This window comes from Eretmochelys imbricata, chromosome 10 (genome assembly GCF_965152235.1).
Source record: "Eretmochelys imbricata isolate rEreImb1 chromosome 10, rEreImb1.hap1, whole genome shotgun sequence".
NCBI classification, from domain to species: Eukaryota; Metazoa; Chordata; order Testudines; family Cheloniidae; genus Eretmochelys; species Eretmochelys imbricata.
Genome location: NC_135581.1, coordinates 24,345,343 through 24,363,345, shown reverse-complemented (window position 1 = coordinate 24,363,345; position 18,003 = coordinate 24,345,343). Strand labels below are relative to the sequence as shown.

The 18,003-nt window shown below is 39.9% G+C and overlaps 1 protein-coding gene across 1 annotated transcript in view; it reads right to left on the bottom strand.

Moving 5' to 3' along the window:
• Positions 1-878: 878 nt before the first annotated feature.
• Positions 879-18,003, bottom strand: part of GRIN2A (glutamate ionotropic receptor NMDA type subunit 2A) — a 284,640-nt gene continuing 267,515 nt past the window's right edge. The window contains exons 11-12 of the mRNA XM_077828127.1: positions 9,580-9,818; positions 879-2,669 (exon numbers count right to left, since the gene is read on the bottom strand). Of these exons, the coding sequence (XP_077684253.1) occupies positions 879-2,669; positions 9,580-9,818 (2,030 nt within the window). The remainder of the gene's footprint in view (positions 2,670-9,579; positions 9,819-18,003) is intronic.

Below are 18,003 nucleotides of genomic sequence, written 5' to 3'. Positions count from 1 at the left end.
GAGTTTGTAACTGTAAGTGCTTATGAAATATAAAGAAAGCATTTGTACACCAGCATTAACCAATATCCATATGTCTTCCTTTTGATACATAACAGTTTGGGCCTATATTTTCCACATTTATCTTTATGAGATTAGAATGAGCATAACATTTTTGTGCTAACACAGTTTTTTATTCCATTTTAGGGCCCTGAGTTTTTTTCTTTTTAATTATTTTGACGTTTGAAAACAAATATGAAACTAAAATATAGCTTTGAAAGTCTAACTCTCTATTCTTTTACAAGCCTGTATTTAGTTACAGTGCAAATGCGCTCTTCGCTTTTTTTTTGTCTGTCAAACTACATGCATACCATATTGCTCATCCAGTATTAGAAAACCATTAAACATTCCTGATGACAGAAATACATTGAGTGATGCTCAACAACAGAATTTAGCATAACTAAACCAGTAAAATAATCAAAATACAAAAGAGCATAGTTGCCAACATATCTTGGCATAGGTGCCAACTCAGTGGGTGCTCCGGGGCTCAAGCACCTACAGGAAAAAAATAGTGGGTGCTCAGCACCCACCACCCAGAGCTGTTGGGCAGGGCCACCAACAGGCGCTCGGCGGGAGGGGAGGTGAGCACTCACTGGGAAAAATAAAAGTCAGCGCCGGTGTGTCTTGGGGCTCTTCAATTCAACCTCCAGTTATATAAATGGCTTCCCCCCAGTTTTCAACAAACCCTGGATACATCTAAAAAGATGTCATATCCTCTTACTTATTCAAGTCCTGAGGGTATTGCATATTATCATTTAGCATAGTACTGTCTAAGAATGCACTCTTTGCCTCTAAGATGGTGGCAACTATGTTTCCTTATAGATAAAGTGTAAATGGGAAACTTAAACATCTGATTCAATACTAGGCATTTTCTTATACACACGTCTATTGCTGCAGGAATTTAAAACTCTTGGAGTTGAGTACACACTATTCTTATTTGCAACATAAGGCATAACATGCTCTGAAAGGTACATATCATTATGGACCCGGCCATCTCGGGAACTATATGATGCTGTGGACTTTATTGATGACCTTGAATAAGTATCATTTCTTGCTTTTGCTGCTAATGATTGTTTGTAAAGATCAGCAGGACTTCGGCCAAAAACTAAGTGCTGGTCATCACGATAGGAGTGCAGAAAAGGGTTATCTGCAGAGTGACCAGGATACAGGGATTTGCTCCGCTTACTGTCCTCCAGAGTTTGCGTTACGAGTGAGCTCTTGTTACTCAACAGTTTGCTTGGGGGGACATGAAATGTGTTTGCATATGAGCTGCAGTCTAGAAACCTCTCTTTCTCTTTCAAGCTTATGCTGCGAGCAGGCCTTCCAATATCTATGTCCCTGGACTTATCGGGGATGTTGTCAAAAGAGTGTTGCCTACTGATCCTCATCTTATCCTTTTTCTGATGCTGGATTGCATTATTCTGAACCCAGTCATGCTCATACATTTCTTCAGGATGCTCCGAGCTGGTTGCTTCCTGCAATATTTGATCTTCATCAATATCATATAGGTTCCCCATCCGCAAGCAAGCATCACATTTATAGGGAGACCTGCTTGAATAATGGCCTGTGTAACTGGGCAGATTTGAAAGACAGCTCCTGCAATGGGTGGAATTCTGTCTGTATCTATCATTCACCTCGCCTAGCGAAGCATTTTTATCTTTTAAGCTATAGTGCTTTGAATAAAGTTTGTACTGGTCATTATTTGGAAGACTGTCTTCATTATGCAAAGGAGTCCTGTTACCATGTTCTGCTTTCCTGTAGTTGTCATTGTGATCTTGGTAAACAGCAGGGAATTCAATAGTCTCTGGAAGGACAATATTTTCAACATACTGGGGTGGGTTCAGGTGGAGACCTGGCTGCTTGTCAGCATCGATTGTGTAAATTTTATCCCGAGGAGTGCTTTGTTTGGTTTTCAGGTATGTCAGCTCCACATCACTACAGTCCTTTGGGTATTTTGACACCACTGATCTCTTTTTAACATTGTCCTTGGTTTTGTGGTGTTTGTTATTGTTTTCGGGTTCCATATGGCAAGTGGCTCTGCTTGAGGTCTCCGATACATCCGAATGGACAATCTCCTCAGGAAGGTATCTCTGGCCCTTCGCAGAATGCTGCCTATTTTCTTCTGAACCATTTTCTCTCTGTGAACCTTGGCTCTGAAGAATCGATTCTTGACGTAAAGATTCCACAGATTTCTTCCAAAGCTGCCTGGGTCTGGAGTTTACTTTTGCTTCTGCTGTAACAGCAACTTCCACTGTATTTGGATTTGATTCATTTAGTGTGAGAGGATGCTGACCTTGGAAAACATAGTTGTTAAGATTGTCTTTGTGTCGGTTGCTGACAAATGTTTGCAGTTCACTCATATTGTCACCAAAAAGGTTGTCCTTTGGCTGAAAAGACCTGTTTTCAGAGAATATCAAATTCCCCTTATCCATGACCATGTCCATAATTAGCGAACCCCTTTGAATAAAATCACCTGTTCTTTTGGGGGAATTAATTCTTGAAGGATTAATATTGGTCATATTTTTGGCTGTTCGCAGTAGTTTTAACATGTTGGTTTGGGAGCTGGTCAGAGTAAAGTCAGGTGATTTCTTTTTTTCCTCAATGTGCACTCCATGAATACAGCTATAAATACCCTGTAATAAGAGTAACATAAAACAAATTATATCACCAACTGGAAACTTTAAATACTGTAATTTTACATATTTCATTCTTAGCAATATGATTAAATTGGACATCACTTATTTAATGAGCACAAAGAGCAGAAAGGCATGCTGTCTTCCTGCAGCATATTTCTAGAATCATACATAAGACAGCGATGATAAATATTTCTTGATTTCATCTATGTAACAATAAAAGAAAAGCATTGCTAACATCAAACAAAACATTTTCCCCAAACTGTATCATTCTTTGGCACCATAGGCCTCAGGCATTAAAAAGGAGAAAGTTATACTATTATACTGACAGGTTTCAGAGTAGCAGCCGTGTTAGTCTGTATCCACAAAAAGAACAGGAGTACTTGTGGCCCCTCAGAGACAAACAAATTTATTAGAGCATAAGCTTTTGTGGGCTATGGCCCACTTCATCGGATGCATAGAATGGACCATATAGTAAGAAGATAGATATATATACATACAGAGAAGGTGGAAGTTGCTATACAAACTGTAAGAGGCTAATTAAGTAAGATGAGCATTATCAACAGGAGAAAAAAACTTTTGTAGTGATAATCAAGATGGCCCATTTAGACAGCTGACAAGAAGGTGTGAGGAGGATACTTAACATAAGGAAATAGAATCAATATGTGTAATGACCCAGGCACTCCCAGTCTCTATTCAAACCCAAGTTAATGGTATGTAGTTTGCATATTAATTCAGGCTGAGCAGTTTCTCGTTGGAGTCTGTTTTTGAAGCTTTTCTGTTGCAAAATTGCCACCCTTAAATCTTTTACTGAGTGGCCAGAGAGGATGAAGTGTTCTTCTACTGGTTTTTGAATGTTATGATTCCTGATGTCAGATTTGTGTCCATTTATTCTTTTGAGTAGAGACTGTCCGGTTTGGCCAATGTACATGGCAGAGGGGCATTGCTGGCACATGATGGCATATATCACATTGGAAGATGTGCAGGTGAACGAGCCCCTGATGGTGTGACTAATGTGATTAGATCCTATGATGGTGTCACTTGAATAAATATGTGGACAGAGTTGGCATCAGGCTTTGTTGCAACGATAGGTTCCTGGGTTAGCGTTTTTGTTGTGTGGTTGCTGGAGAGTATTTGCTTCAGGGTGAGCGGCTGTCTGTAAGCGAGGACTGGACTGTCTCCCAAGATCTGTGAGAGTGAGGGATCATTTTTCAGGATAGGTTTAAATCTTTGATGATATGCTGGGGAGGTTTTAGTTGGGGGCTGAAGGCGACAGCTAGTGGCGTTCTGTAATTTTCTTTGTTGGGCCTGTCCTGTAGTAGGTGACTTCTGGGTACTCTTCTGGCTCTGTCAATCTGTTTCTTCACTTCAGCAGATGGGAACTGTAGTTTTAAGAATGCTTGATAGAGATCTTGTAGGTGTTTATCACTACAAACATTTTTTTCTCCTGCTGATAATAGCGCATCTTAATTAATTAGCCTCTTACAGTTTGTATGGCAACTTCCACCTTCTCTGTATGTGTGTGTGTGTATATATATATCTATATATCTTCTTACTATATGTTCCATTCTATGCATCCGATGAAGTGGGCTGTAGCCCACAAAAGCTTATGCTCTAACAAATTTGTTAGTCTCTAAGGTGCCACAAGTACTCCTTTTCTTTATACAATTATACTGTTAGCACTGGATTAAAAAAAAAAAAGTTTTCTGCCTCCAGCCATGTGTAAGCCACCAGCTGCTCCCAATCTGATGGGCATGTCAAGAAAGCTTCTTGGCGGGAAGATGAAGGCAGGACAAACAAGGACTTGAGCCCATCATAAATTCTGATCCCTCTCTTTTTCTAGCATCCTGCTCCTTGCCACAGCAACTCCTGTCCATTCGAGATCCTACGAAAACCATTACTCTTTAATGTGTCAACCTCTTTGACATGACTGCTACCCTCACAAACTCTGAACAGTACTTAACTCCATGAGTGATCCTATAGAAATCAATGGAACTACTTACATAGTAGGAACTACTCAATTTAAGTATGTCAGGAAGAGGTCCTTCACAGTAGTCAGTTAACAAAGGGCTAATACACAGTGCAACATCGGCAGTGAGTGTGAATTCTGGTGGCCATGGCTTTCCTGGTGAAAACACTGAAGATTTCTTATAGTCTTCTTGAATACTATTCTTTACTTCCTGCTGGGTAATTGGTGTGACAGCTAGGTAAATAGGTGCCATACTCATGGGCAGAGGGGCACCACTTGGTGTTACAAGGGTTATGCCTACAAGATCTCGACAATTGTGACAATGAGAACAAAGAGAAATGTTCATTTCTGTTGTCCACAGACAACTGAAACACTAAGTTTAATTCCTGTAAATTAAATTCAGTAAATATCTGCAAACCCTAAGCAGCCAAAACGGAATGTAAACATAATATAAATGCATTTTATGTATGATACCTTTATATTGTTATTTTTTAATTTGCTGCTAATTATCAGCAAAGGGAGTAATTATGAATGTAGCATAATTACAATGCACATAATGCATATTATCTGTTTTTTTTCCAGTTTTCTTGTTAGCATAAAAAATGTCTGCATTTTTGCTTACTCCTGTTTCAGCCTGTTAGCTGTGCAAAAGCAATGGAATGCCCTAGTTTATGAAGAAGCTCTCACAGACTGCTGACATCTGCTAAATTGAACTATAAAGTTGATGCTAAATAAATAGGCCAATAAAGTATTTCGGTATGACTTAGTTTAAATACAAAATCCAAGAGAAGTTCCAGAAGTTATGTAGCACGTTAAGATGTACGGATTGTATTGTTAGAAGGACTTTTGAAATCATAAACTCCTTAGTCATTGGTCAGACAAATGTCCCAACAAAGGCAATGGGCCAAATTCCCAGGTTAGTCAATAATTTTTTATTCACTCCTTACTGGGGAAAAACTCTCATGATTGCAGCAAGTATTTTGCCTGAGCAAAAAGTGAGCGGCAGCAACAGAATTTAACCATAGTAACATGCACACAAAGCAAAAATTAAGGGCCTTGCTCTTTTGTAACTGACTTGTTTATAATATTTTTTGGTTTTATGGTTCTTTTCTTACTTGTTTAAAAGTCCCTACCCATCATTCCCTTCTCTTTGTCTTTTGAAAAGGTGTTAACTACAGAGAATACCTAGCCATCAATGGGGAAATCACAGAAGTTCAGTGAGGACCCAGAAGCCTGGATGCTTATCTGAAATACCCACACCTGTTGGTCTAGAAAACAAGTCTAGAGCTGAGCAAGAACAGGGATTTGCCTGAAAATTATTCTATTTTCCCACTTCCAGTCAAACAGAAAAAGTCAGCCCACATGGTATTTCAGTTCTGTTGTTTCCTGTCCCATGCAGAATTAGTGTGGTGTATTGCAAACATGAAAAATAAAATGTTCTAAAACGTTAAATTAACTTTTTGAAATTGGATTTGCTTTGCATTTTGGAGTGAAGATTGAAGTCAGTTCATATTTTAATTTAAACCTGTTTACCCATCTGTAGCAGGATTCTACTAAATTTTACGCTTTCCTTTAGGATGAATTAGCTGTGAATTTGCTTGTGAAAGGAGTAGCTTTTTCAAAGTAGTTGGGAGAATTTAAAATATAAATAAGGGAAAATAACAGGCAGATTTACAATATGCTGTAAAACAGAGCAGCTCTTTCGTTGCAAAAACGTAAGACCTTTGTTACAGGATTACACTAACATTTCAAGGGAATGTAGTAAGCCTGTTTTCTGAACGCTACAGAAAAATATTGAAATAAACAGGACAGATAGCAGGCTTCCTAGAAAGCTTTTGCATTAACCAGGATAAGAAAACCCTGAATGAACATCAGTAACTCCTTGCAGACACTACAGACTCATCAAAGGGAAGTATGACTGGCTTGGAGTCCCCTTGGATTCTAAAGATGTTTGCAAAATATTATTAATGCAATGGTTTCATGAAGCAGATGAAATCACTGGAGGCCCCCCCCCATTATTGGTTTGTCACAGCAAAAACCTCTCTCTCACTCGCAGATGACAGAATGGAACATTATAGCCATAACAAACCTATAACACCAAGGAAATACAACTGAAGATGAAATGTGCCAATTCCCCATTTAAAGTGCCTGGGTTTTGCAAAGTAAATGAGAACTTTCCTTTCTAGCTACTCTCACTCTTGTGAATCTCAGCCTTAAAGTTGGTGTCATTTTTGTAGGTGTGGATTTCATTGCTTTCAATGATGGTTACTATTTAAGGTCTTTCTAAGAACATTGGATGGGCTCTCACAGAAGATAAATCTACGTTAGTCTACAGCATACCTAGATGCTTTAGCAATAAACCCATAGGACTAAGCTGATCCTTTGGAGCACAGTTTCTCAACCTTTTCACAGGGTGGATCACAAATTTAAAGACTGTGCAAAGGAAAGAGGAGATGGCCCATGAGACAAACATATGAGCCACCTCCGCACTCATTCACAACCACATAACATCCCCTAGGTAACAGCAATAATGGCTTATGCGGAAGAGTAAAATATTTTCAGCAGCCTTAATGCAAACCAAAGAAGGAGAGTCAGCACCATGTGATCATTTTAATCTCTCGTCAAACCATCAGTGGTCCACGCGACACAATTTGGGAAACACTGCTTTAGAGCACAGCAAACACTGGTCTTCCAAGACTTCATCTCCTCTCACCTGGATTATTGCACATTCTTCTCCATAGCCTCACACTACTCCAGATCTTTGTGCACCAACACGTGTAGGATGCTGCTGCCTGCTCCCTCCCATACACAAAGAAACACAACTACGGCATCCTCATCTTCTTCTAACTACTCCCACTGCCTCCTGTTTGTTTTGGAATCCATTAGAATCAAAGTCCTACTAACATACCAGGCATTGGTTTCTCTTTCACCTTCCCCTCCTACACTCCCTACCTTCCCCCCACAAAAACCCTCAGCTACTGTTGAAGCAGGATCCTTAATCTCTGCAGTTACTGTCGTCTGAAACAACTTCTCTCGCTTTCTGCTCAACAACTCTGCAGCTCATTACGAATGTAGCTGAAAACATCTCTCTTCTCTCTCTCGCCCCCCTCAGTTATTTAATTCTGTAATCATATTAGAATAACTCTAAAGTGTTTCAAGATAAATTTGCTAGAAAGATGCCAGAAGCATAACATTGCTTTGCAGTGTACATAACCTGCTTATGTCCCTTATCCTGGTTCCTTTACCAAACACCTGCTCTCCCACCATATCGCAAAAACGAATCACCTTTTCTAAAAGAAACAAAACCAAAACCAAAGGGCACTAAATTAACATTTTATGAAAACTGCAAAATTTACCAAATGGTGTTAAAATGGATTATATTTAATACAACTGAGCATGATTTTCCCCACAGAAAATATTCTCCATATAATTCAGTTTGGAAACATCTTCAGACTACAAAGTACATCTCTGATTTGCCCAGCTGGGAGGCCAGGAGTGCAGTGGAGGTAAAGCGGGTGGGGGGTAAAGAGGTCTACAGTGTATCTCACTTGAAAAAGTAAAGAAGCCAATATGAAAAAGGAGAAGTGATTGTGTATGGTGCATTTTTTAAAGGTGGGGTTGTTTAGGAAGCTCAAATTTATGCATAAGCCAGCTTCGTAATTATCTGGTCCAGGACAGTATTCAGTGAAAATAACAGCTTTTACTTGCAGCTGTCTGTAAAACAGGTCTACAAAGAAGCACCAAAATTAAAAGTCCCATCTTGCAGTTTTGTAGTTCCATATAAACACTGCGAACAAAAAAGTATATAAAGGTGTTTTTTTTTCCAAAAGTTAGATGCAGTCATAACAAAACAACTTTAAATTCATAAGGGCCACATTCCTTGCCCACCCTAAACTCCCTCTGATGGCAACATAGATCTGAATGAGTCCAAGGATCAGTCTCAAAAGAAGTAAAACAAACATTTAAAATGCCCACACCACTGAGTTTGGTGCTAACACTCATGGGCCACAACTGTAAGCTTTCCACATAGGGTATCACAGGGCAAAATCCCTTACCAACAGAATAGGACATAACATTTACTCTACGCTACTCCTTTTAGCTGTAAGTCCAATAGAGTTTGGATTTACTCTGGGGAGTAGCCTCAACATGTTTTGGGGCAAACAGGCATATTGCTATGGTTCTATTCACTTTGGCTACATTAAAAAAATTTCACAGTCCATCGGCTATTTAATGTTTGATGCATAAAAAACCCTCGTTTGTCAAAAAGAGTAAGACTACACATATTTTCTGCTTTTACTTCTACAATCATCTATTTGGACTTTTTAATAGGTAGAATTATCTTTAGAAATTGACCTAATCTCTAACCATATAAATAAATTGCATTTTTGTGTGTCTAATCTGAGTTTATTGAAGGAATCTAATTAATTAGGAAAATGTAGCTCAGAAATACCTTCTAAACTATTTAACACTCTTAGAACCCCACATGTTCTATGAAATGCACAGTACTGAGAGTTAATATTTATCATCTCATTAATGCAGGTTTCTAAAAATTGCTTCATTCCAATGATTAGCCCAGTTCCCGCTAACGAGTAAATCTTCTATTTCTCCATTAAACCTCTCCCTAACGAAGAATCAATAGCCTGTGATTTCTGTATTTCCTTATTGACTATCCTGACATGTGCTAGTCCACCAGACAGCTTGCAGTCACAGCTATCAAATGAAAGAACAAAACAAAAAATCCCTAGGAGTGCATATGAAATGCAACTATAATACAAACCCAGTGGAACATCTTATCAAAGTTTTTAAAATGTTTCAGATATTCAGCAAAGGGATAAATTGAGAGAAAATATGCCTGCCTCACAGGGTGTGGATTAGTGGTTTTAAGAAACTAGTTGTTATATTAACTACTGGATAAAAGAGGTTTATGAAAGTTATACTAACCCTACTGATTGAGAACAACAATCCTGGCCTGTCTGTGCAGACCCCGGTGAAGCAGAATCTGAGTTTCCAGTAAAACAGATGTTCCCAGACAAAGGTTATTAGGCTGAGTGCCATGGCTGCTGCGAGCATGTAAAATACGCCTGCCATGTTGTCAATATCCAGCTGGCTGCTCATGACTTCATTCTTCTCATTATGACAAATACCAGTCAACCACTGTGTTTCCAATTCTTCCATCTCTCCTGGAGAAAACAAGAAATCGTACAGTTAGGATTTGAAAATCATCATTCATAGTATATTGCAAAAATGAAAATCTAGGACATAGAGTAATTCCATCTTTAAAAATGGAGCACTCTAATATCTCATTATAAAGTGACTATTCTTATCTGCTAATTTAGGACTACATTACTTTAATAGATTTCAGGTCACAGTACCTCGGGTTGTGACTTCATCAGATTTCATATGTTAGCTAGACTTGATTAGCCATTCCCATCTCGGGTTTTCAGGAAGAGGAGAGAAACATCTGAATGTGGCACAGTCTTCAAAAACAGACCTTTTGTGTTTCATATATTATCCCTCTTACTGTGGAAACAGACTTACAACTATTTAGCTCTTGGACATCTGACAGGATCTCCCTATCCTGTTTTATTTCTTGGTATTTTTAACTTCCATTGTCATTTGTTCAAATAAGTACAGTTTTAAAAATAGATATCTATGGTGATATCTCTATTCATGTGTTTTGTCTCTTTGCCGTGTCTGTATCTAGTGGAGGATTGCACTCTATAGAACTAGTCAAAAGGAATGTAATCTAGTGGGCAGAAACAGGACTGGAATGCAGGCTTCCTGGCTTCTATTCCTGAGTCTGCCACAACCGTGCCAGGGGATGTCAAACAATTCACCTTACTCAGTCATACCCAGCAAAACTGATATACCATCTCCCATAGCTGGGTGGTTCTTAGGCTGAATATTTGTAGTTTACAGGTCTTTGAGTTCCTCATCATTACTGTCATCACAATATGCAGACAGCTAGTGCAGATCAGTCTGACTTTGTTAGGCAAGTTGTTATTTAAAATATACAAAACTAAGTACACTCATCCAAGCAAATAAAAGTGTTATAGGGTCTAGAACTCTGAATGGAGCTCTTCCAGCAATATATAAAAAAATGATTTAAATTATGTTGTGCTTTGTGCATGGACAGAAGCTACCGCAGGTACTTATAGCATTCAATTCTCCCATCACCATTGCCTCAATTCTTCTCTCTCTCTTGAATATTACCTTATTTGGTGAGAAAAAAATCACTTAAAAAGCGTCTTTGGGGCAATCCATGCTCCCCACCTCACATATTTTTCTTCTCTGTGATGTAATCACCACATGGACCAAAGCAAAAGACTAGTGAGACTCAGTATGAGATCCAGATATATTTCAGGGTTTCCCTTCTCTTACTTTTCAGCATGTCAGCAGCAGTGAGGTTTTCATAGAAAAGCTACTGACTAACTTATCACACTATTCCAGGCTTTTAAGAAGGGGCTAAGCTTGCACGACAAAGGGCAATGTCCTCATAGCATTGCTCAGAGTCTGAAACCCTGGCAACGTGTTCATTGCAACTGTTTCTCTCTAAACTCATTCTTTATGTTCCCTGAACTGCAGAAATAGTTTCTATCCCTTTTAACCCCACATTTGGTTTAGTTCTGTCTGCAAGCACACAGGAGAACTAATGAAATTGCTTCTGGAAAGGTTTTTATGTTGTACAACGTGACTACTCTTGAAACATCCTTAGTGTTCCTCTATTGGAGCATTACATGCAAAATGCATTTTGATTCTAATGCTAAACCATTTCTTCTCAGAGATATGCAGTGGCATGATTCTAATTTCTTTTGTAATTACATGAGTTGTCTGCTTCTGGCAATAATGATCAAGAATGAAATGGGACCTACAGAGAAATATCGTGTTAGCTAGCTTCATCTACTTCACAATTTAGTACACAATACATTTTTGTGCAGATTTCCTAATCTACCCCTTCCTTGACAATGAGCTCTGTAATATAGAAGGTGGGATCTTCCTGGTCTTCTGAGAAACACCAGAAGGCACTTCAAGCCTGTAATCAAGAAGAGGGTTGGTGTGAGCTGCAAAGAAGTTGTATTTACATCTTAGTTACCCACATATCAAACTGGAACGCTACTGAGCTGGCATGTAAGAATAGTTCACAGCATATAGAGTCCAAGGGCAGACAGGAAAGTTGATGGCCACAAATAATTGGGCTATGAGGACTAGAGTAGAGGTAAGTGGGAATTAAACACCAGGGCAGAAGAGAAAGGTTGCCTGCATACTTCAGTGATGAGCATTTTACAAGTTCCTAAGTCAGAGGAAACAGTTGTGGCTTCTTAGGGTATATCTACACTGCAATCACTGATCGCGATGACAGCTTGCACAGACCTATCCAAGCTATTGTTAATCTACCTAACTCAGATACCAGAGCAGTGAAGCTGCAGTGGTGGGTTTCAGCACAGGCTACCCGCTTGAGTAAGTGCCCTGGGTTCTGGGCAGGCTTCTACAGTACCTGAGCGAACTAGCCGTGATTGCAGTGTAAACATACCCATAGTTAAGACTGAATTGAGTTTTACAGTTAAAGCAGAGATTCAACCTCTATGTATGAAGAATAGTGTATCCTCACGAAAATGACAGTGCTTACTCTTCGAGACCTCATAACAACCCCACAAGGACAAACAATTCTAAATTGTCTTTAAAAATCACTTTAATCTGGGACAATAAACACGAACATTCATTAATCATAATTACTGCCTGTGCTCAGGGTGCTTATATGCACTTTCTTACCTTAAAATGTTTGGATTCCTATTCTTTGGTTTGTATCCCAGTACCATTTAGGGCCTCAATGAGATGTGAAGTTTTGCCCCCCATTTATAGTCCTCCCTAAGATCTACCAATAAAACACAAAGACTCAAGAAAAGAAAAATGAAAGTCCAGAGAAAGTGTAAGAGTGCCTGGCTGTGTGTTACCCTCAAAGGTTCTGACAAGCAGCCTGCACTGCTTTCCGCAGTAAAATCCGCATCTCCCAAGACTGGCAGATGGCAGCTTGGTTTGGCTGCTGTGCTCTTTCACAATTCACAACAAATTTCATGGAGGGATTTAACTCTCTTTTTTATAACGGCGTATTTCGCATTTCCTCTCCTTCGGCACATACGCCTAAAATAACGAGTGATAAGCCACTAACCTTTTGTAAAAAGGACAGCTCAGAAACAACCCAGGCTTTTTAAAACTGAGATATGACAGTGCCCTAGCAACCTACAAGGAACCAAGGGTTGTGCAGTGGTTTATTACCTCTCCTTACACCTGGTCAAGAGCACAGTCACTTCCAGCAGACACCTAATATATACGCTCCGCAACAATTTACCTCATTTTGAAACTATGTAGGGTAAATGTTTGGGAATTTTGTTAAACTCTAAGTTGACAAACAAATGAAAGGACATTGTTAGACTGAGTACAGACCAGACTGCTAACATACACAGAGATGGGCTAAGTCATAATTCTGGAATCCTGATTTCAAATACCCCAAATTTGGGATCTGGTGGGTTAGGTTAGGTCACTATAGAGAGAGGAGCTATTTGCAACAGTAGATGAGTTGAATTCAAAACACTGAAGTTTGGGGGTGCTCTTAATTTTGGTTCAGGATAAAGATACTGTCTTTTCAGATCCTTCAGTACCCTGAGCTGGAAGTGGCCAGGGAAAGATGACCCCCAAGGGTAATGAACAGTCTTGGCATATGCATGTAGCTACAGGTAAAGGACTAGCTGTCTGCATATGCTCTCCCTATGTGTGCACAGGTCTGGCTAGTGGGCTAAAGCTGATAGTGCAGAGGTCCCCAGACTGTGGGGTGTGCCACACAGCAGTCACAGAGGAATGTTTGGGGGGCCCAGATCAGCCCCACAGGATATGGGGAGGGAGTGCCAGCCAGCTCCACTCCTGGCCCCGGCCCCACGCCCCCGCCTGAGGCTCTGCTCCCTGCCCCAGCCCCACCCCCAGCTGTGGCCCCCTTACCCCTGGCCGTGTCCACCCCTTCCTGGAGCGTGGCCCCACTCCGGGCCTTGGCTCTGGGATGGAGGCGGGCACAGACAAGGGTAAGGGGGGGGGGGCATGAGGTAACAAGTTTGGGGATAACTGTGATAGTATAACATCAGGTTCTTGGAAACCTGTGAAAGTAAGCTCAATGTATATAAAAACCAGGCATCTGTGAAGTCTGGCATCAATGCAGTTGGAGCCTGAACCACAGTCTGCTGATTGGTCTCAAGTTACTTATAATTTATAATTCAGTTTTTAAGGCTTTTTGTTTTAATATCAGCAACTTGCCAGCAGGAATGGCCATACTGTTATTGATTTATTCTTCATACACCATATGCAGATAGGATTAAAAGGCTTATGGACTAGTAAAAGTTTCAGTTTCAAAGGACATGATGAAAGAAACAGGACTAGAAAATGAAACCAATCTCAACAGATTTACAAAAGGGGTAACAGCAGTAATTTTTTTCAACTTTAACAGACTCAAAGCACGTCTATTTGGTAAAAGTTACAAATAAATAGAAAGTGACTGCAGTAGGTGGTATGTTAATTTCTACACTTCTGTATTTATAGAAACCTGACTCACCCACAGCACAGAGAATAGTGCAAGTAGGTATTTGTAAAGGCTCAAACCTTACAGCTGCTGAACATCTGCAGCTCCCAGTGAAGTCTGAATAAGGTCCAAAGAGCTAGATTGTGATCTCAGTTACCTCAGTGCACAAGGGGAATAACGTCAATGATTTCAGTGGAGTTATTCCTGGTTTGTACTGGTGTTACGGGGAGCAGAATCTATCACAAAGTAATGACCCATAAGAGCCATTTCAAGCAAAGCTGCCAAACCAACAGTCATAGGAGGCCATGGAGATCTCACCGTAACAGACAAAGGCATAAATACTAGCATGACATTTACTGCTTATGTTTCAGTGCCATGTGATGTGGCATGTGAGCTGCTTGATCCAGACTGAGCTCTCGAATAACAGCTTGGTTCCCTTGTGATTCCGGATCTCTTTTATTCTGGCCCTGACTGGAGCACATCACAGGCTCCCCAACGTCTTTGTCTCTTACAAGTGAAATACCCTGACAGTGAACTAGAAATACAAGTGAATTCTTCTTAGTGCGTATAAGAGAGGGTTCTCTTCTGTGTTAGATTTATCAGCAAACGGCTCAGTACCTCTCATTTCAGTTTTTAAAAGTTCTCGTGACACTTGGTTCTCTGGACCATGAGACAGTCACTCTGTCATGAGTTGGGTGGCACTTCCAATCATTCGAATGATGCCAGCTTTGCATTAAATAGCGAAACTCTAGCTGTCTCACCAGCTCTTTGAAGCTATTTATAGTGTATCATGGGCACAGGCTGAACTGCACTTTGGACCCCTTTTAGTTCTTCTCAAGTGAACCCCTTTGGGAATAAGCCTTGTTACCGTCACACCTCTCAGGGCAGAACAATGTCATTCAACCACTCTGGGCCTGATCTCCTCTCACGTGTTAACAGTTTTTGGCACCTGTGAGCCCTTTCACTCTGGGGACCCGGGACAGTGGCTGACTCAAAAACAGTTTCTTCAGAACAAACCATTCATTCCCTTGAAGGCACAAAGCTTGCAGAGCAAAGGGTAAAATAATAAACGTCTATATGCATATTTCCCCTTACCCAATCCTTAATCTTTCCCTACAAGCTTTGGTACATTTCACCTACCCCAGGTACCTCCATCGCTGGGTTGGGAGAAGCCATCTGCTCTGATGCAGCCTCTCTCTCTCTCTCTCTCTCCATGCATGTCTGTCAGTTCTCACTGACATGCCATGGGCAGCCCATGGCAACCCACTCAACTACTTCCCTTTTCTGGGATGCTCCTTTGGATCCTAGGCTCAACCCCGGGAAGAGTAAACCATTCTAGCCTGGAAGGAGCCAGGGAGATAGCCTCTTCCCAACTGATGGCCAAACATTGTTATCCCAGCCCCTCTTTTGCTATTTACCACAGGTGTCATTGTTTTATTTCCTCTTGATTCCCCCTTGACAGCATCCTTTGTTTTAACTCTGGGTATTCAGGTAGAATAATACCACACAGATAAATGCAGATGCATATGATATTTATCAAAAACTAATACATTACTCACTCATTTTCCTCACCATTTTATATAAAAATAATGCTAAAATCCTTGGCTTTTTTTCAACAAGAAAAGAAGTTACAACTTTTTAGTAAATGTATGGTGCTTTCCTCATCCTTAATTAAAACAGTTCCTCATTAACAGCCCAAACTGCTCCCTAGTTAAAAACAGGGTGGAAATAAGCAAGCCCAAGCTTTTGTAATTCCATCTGGGCAGAGACCAAAAAGAAAGCCATTAAAACTTCCATTGCTAATCATTTGTACAAAAACTAGTTTCCAAACTGGTCATACTATTCCATTCAGAGAAAGGAACACTCTGCTGATTTATTGATTTTTGAGTATTTCCTGGGCATCTTCTTCCTGGGAGGGGAATGGGATGAGAAAAAAGGTAGAATCCTTGGTGCTTTGTCTTGGCTTTCTTCTTCCACCCACCTCTGATATCTGTAGGGAGCCCTGCTCCTTTGTTTTTAAGCAGCTCAGTAGCTATTGATAACTGTCAGGAGAGGATATGTGGGACTCCTTCAGTTGTGTCTATGTGCTGATGTACAGCAGTCCAGAATGGTGGTTGGGATTTTAATGCCCCTTTTCCTCCAAACGTGTAGCATGTGCCTGAGTAGTACAACTAAATCACTCACTACAGATAGTAGTAACAAACAAGGGTAGGAAAGCTGATACAGCTCAGAGTAGCGACGGAAAGTGAGGTAAAGGGCTCACAGACAATTATCAGAGGAAAAGAATAGCTGATGGAATTATTTCATCAGATGAGAAACCCATGTCAAGGAGCCATCAAAATACCCATCAGTAACAAATAAGGATGTGCAAAACACATAGTAAAGTAAGTGAGGCTGTGATCAACCAAGGATTAACTAAAAGGAAAAAGACACAATTATCATTGCGTAAAATGGCCTTTATGAAGTATTTAACTTTTATTATTATTTCTATTGTGTTAGCGCTCCAAGGTTCAAATCAGGATCAATGGCCCACTGTGAAAGGTTGCATAGAAACAAATGCTGTAGGCAGACTCTGTTTCTGCCCTAAAGCCCTTGCAATTTAATTTCAGAAAAGACCCAATGAGAGTCTGAAAATGTACCAGAGTAAGACAATCAAGTAGTTTTCTTTTCCTCACAGCTAGACTTAAGTTCATTTTAGTCATCTTTCATAACAGTCTTTTAATAAAGACTATTAAACTTCCATTAGTTAAACTAGCACAGTACTCAACTAAAACATTTTATAGTTGTCCCACTCATTTTGATTACAAAAAACTGAAAGGTAACAGCCGTGTTAGTCTGTATTCGCAAAAAGAAAAGGAGTACTTGTGGCACCTTAGAGACTAACCAATTTATTTGACCATAAGCTTTCGTGAGCTACAGCTCATTTCATCGGTATGCATCCGATGTATGCATCCGATGAAGTGAGCTGTAGCTCACGAAAGCTTATGCTCAAATAAATTGGTTAGTCTCTAAGGTGCCACAAGGATTCCTTTTCTTTTTGAAAAAACTGAAAGCAGTTTCATTTTGAAGCACCACCAGGTATTACCCAGCACAGCTGAGTTGCTTAGCATGAGCAGTAGACAATTTCTAATCATTGGGATGTTTTCTGGAGAACAAGGGAGTGTATGCTGAATCACATAAGTGTATCCTAGGTTCAAAAAATGATTAGTAATGAAATCATATTAGAACTTTGGCCAAATATCTCTACAGCAGATCATTTAATCTTTGTAAAACCTTTTATTTACAATTTTTCATCTCAGATTATTAGCCATGAGCTGGAAACTAAATCTGACAACTGAATTCCGTCCACAAACTTCACTGAAGAGGTTAGATTCAAACTCCTGAAGTCAAACCCACTCCTAAGATTTTGGGTTTGTGTCAGACACAAACTGGTAGGGCTTACTTTCCAAAGTGAAATTGCATGCAGCCCAAGTCATCAGAAAGCTTTCAGAAAGCTCTCGAGAACAGATCTTGTAAAATTTCAGCCATTTAGGAGCAAAATCTTATGAAAAGAAGACAAGATTTTTAGCACAAGACAAGATTTTATGTTCTTCTATGTGTCTGACAATTTTATTCTTTACTATTGTTTCAACTAATTTGTCTGGTACGGACGTTAGACTTACCGGTCTATAATTGCCAGGATCACCCCTAGAGCCCATATTAAATATTGGCATTACATTAGCTATCTTCCATTCTTTGGGTACAGTAGCTGATTTAAAGGACTGGTTACAAACCATAGTTAATAGTTACGCAATTTCACATTT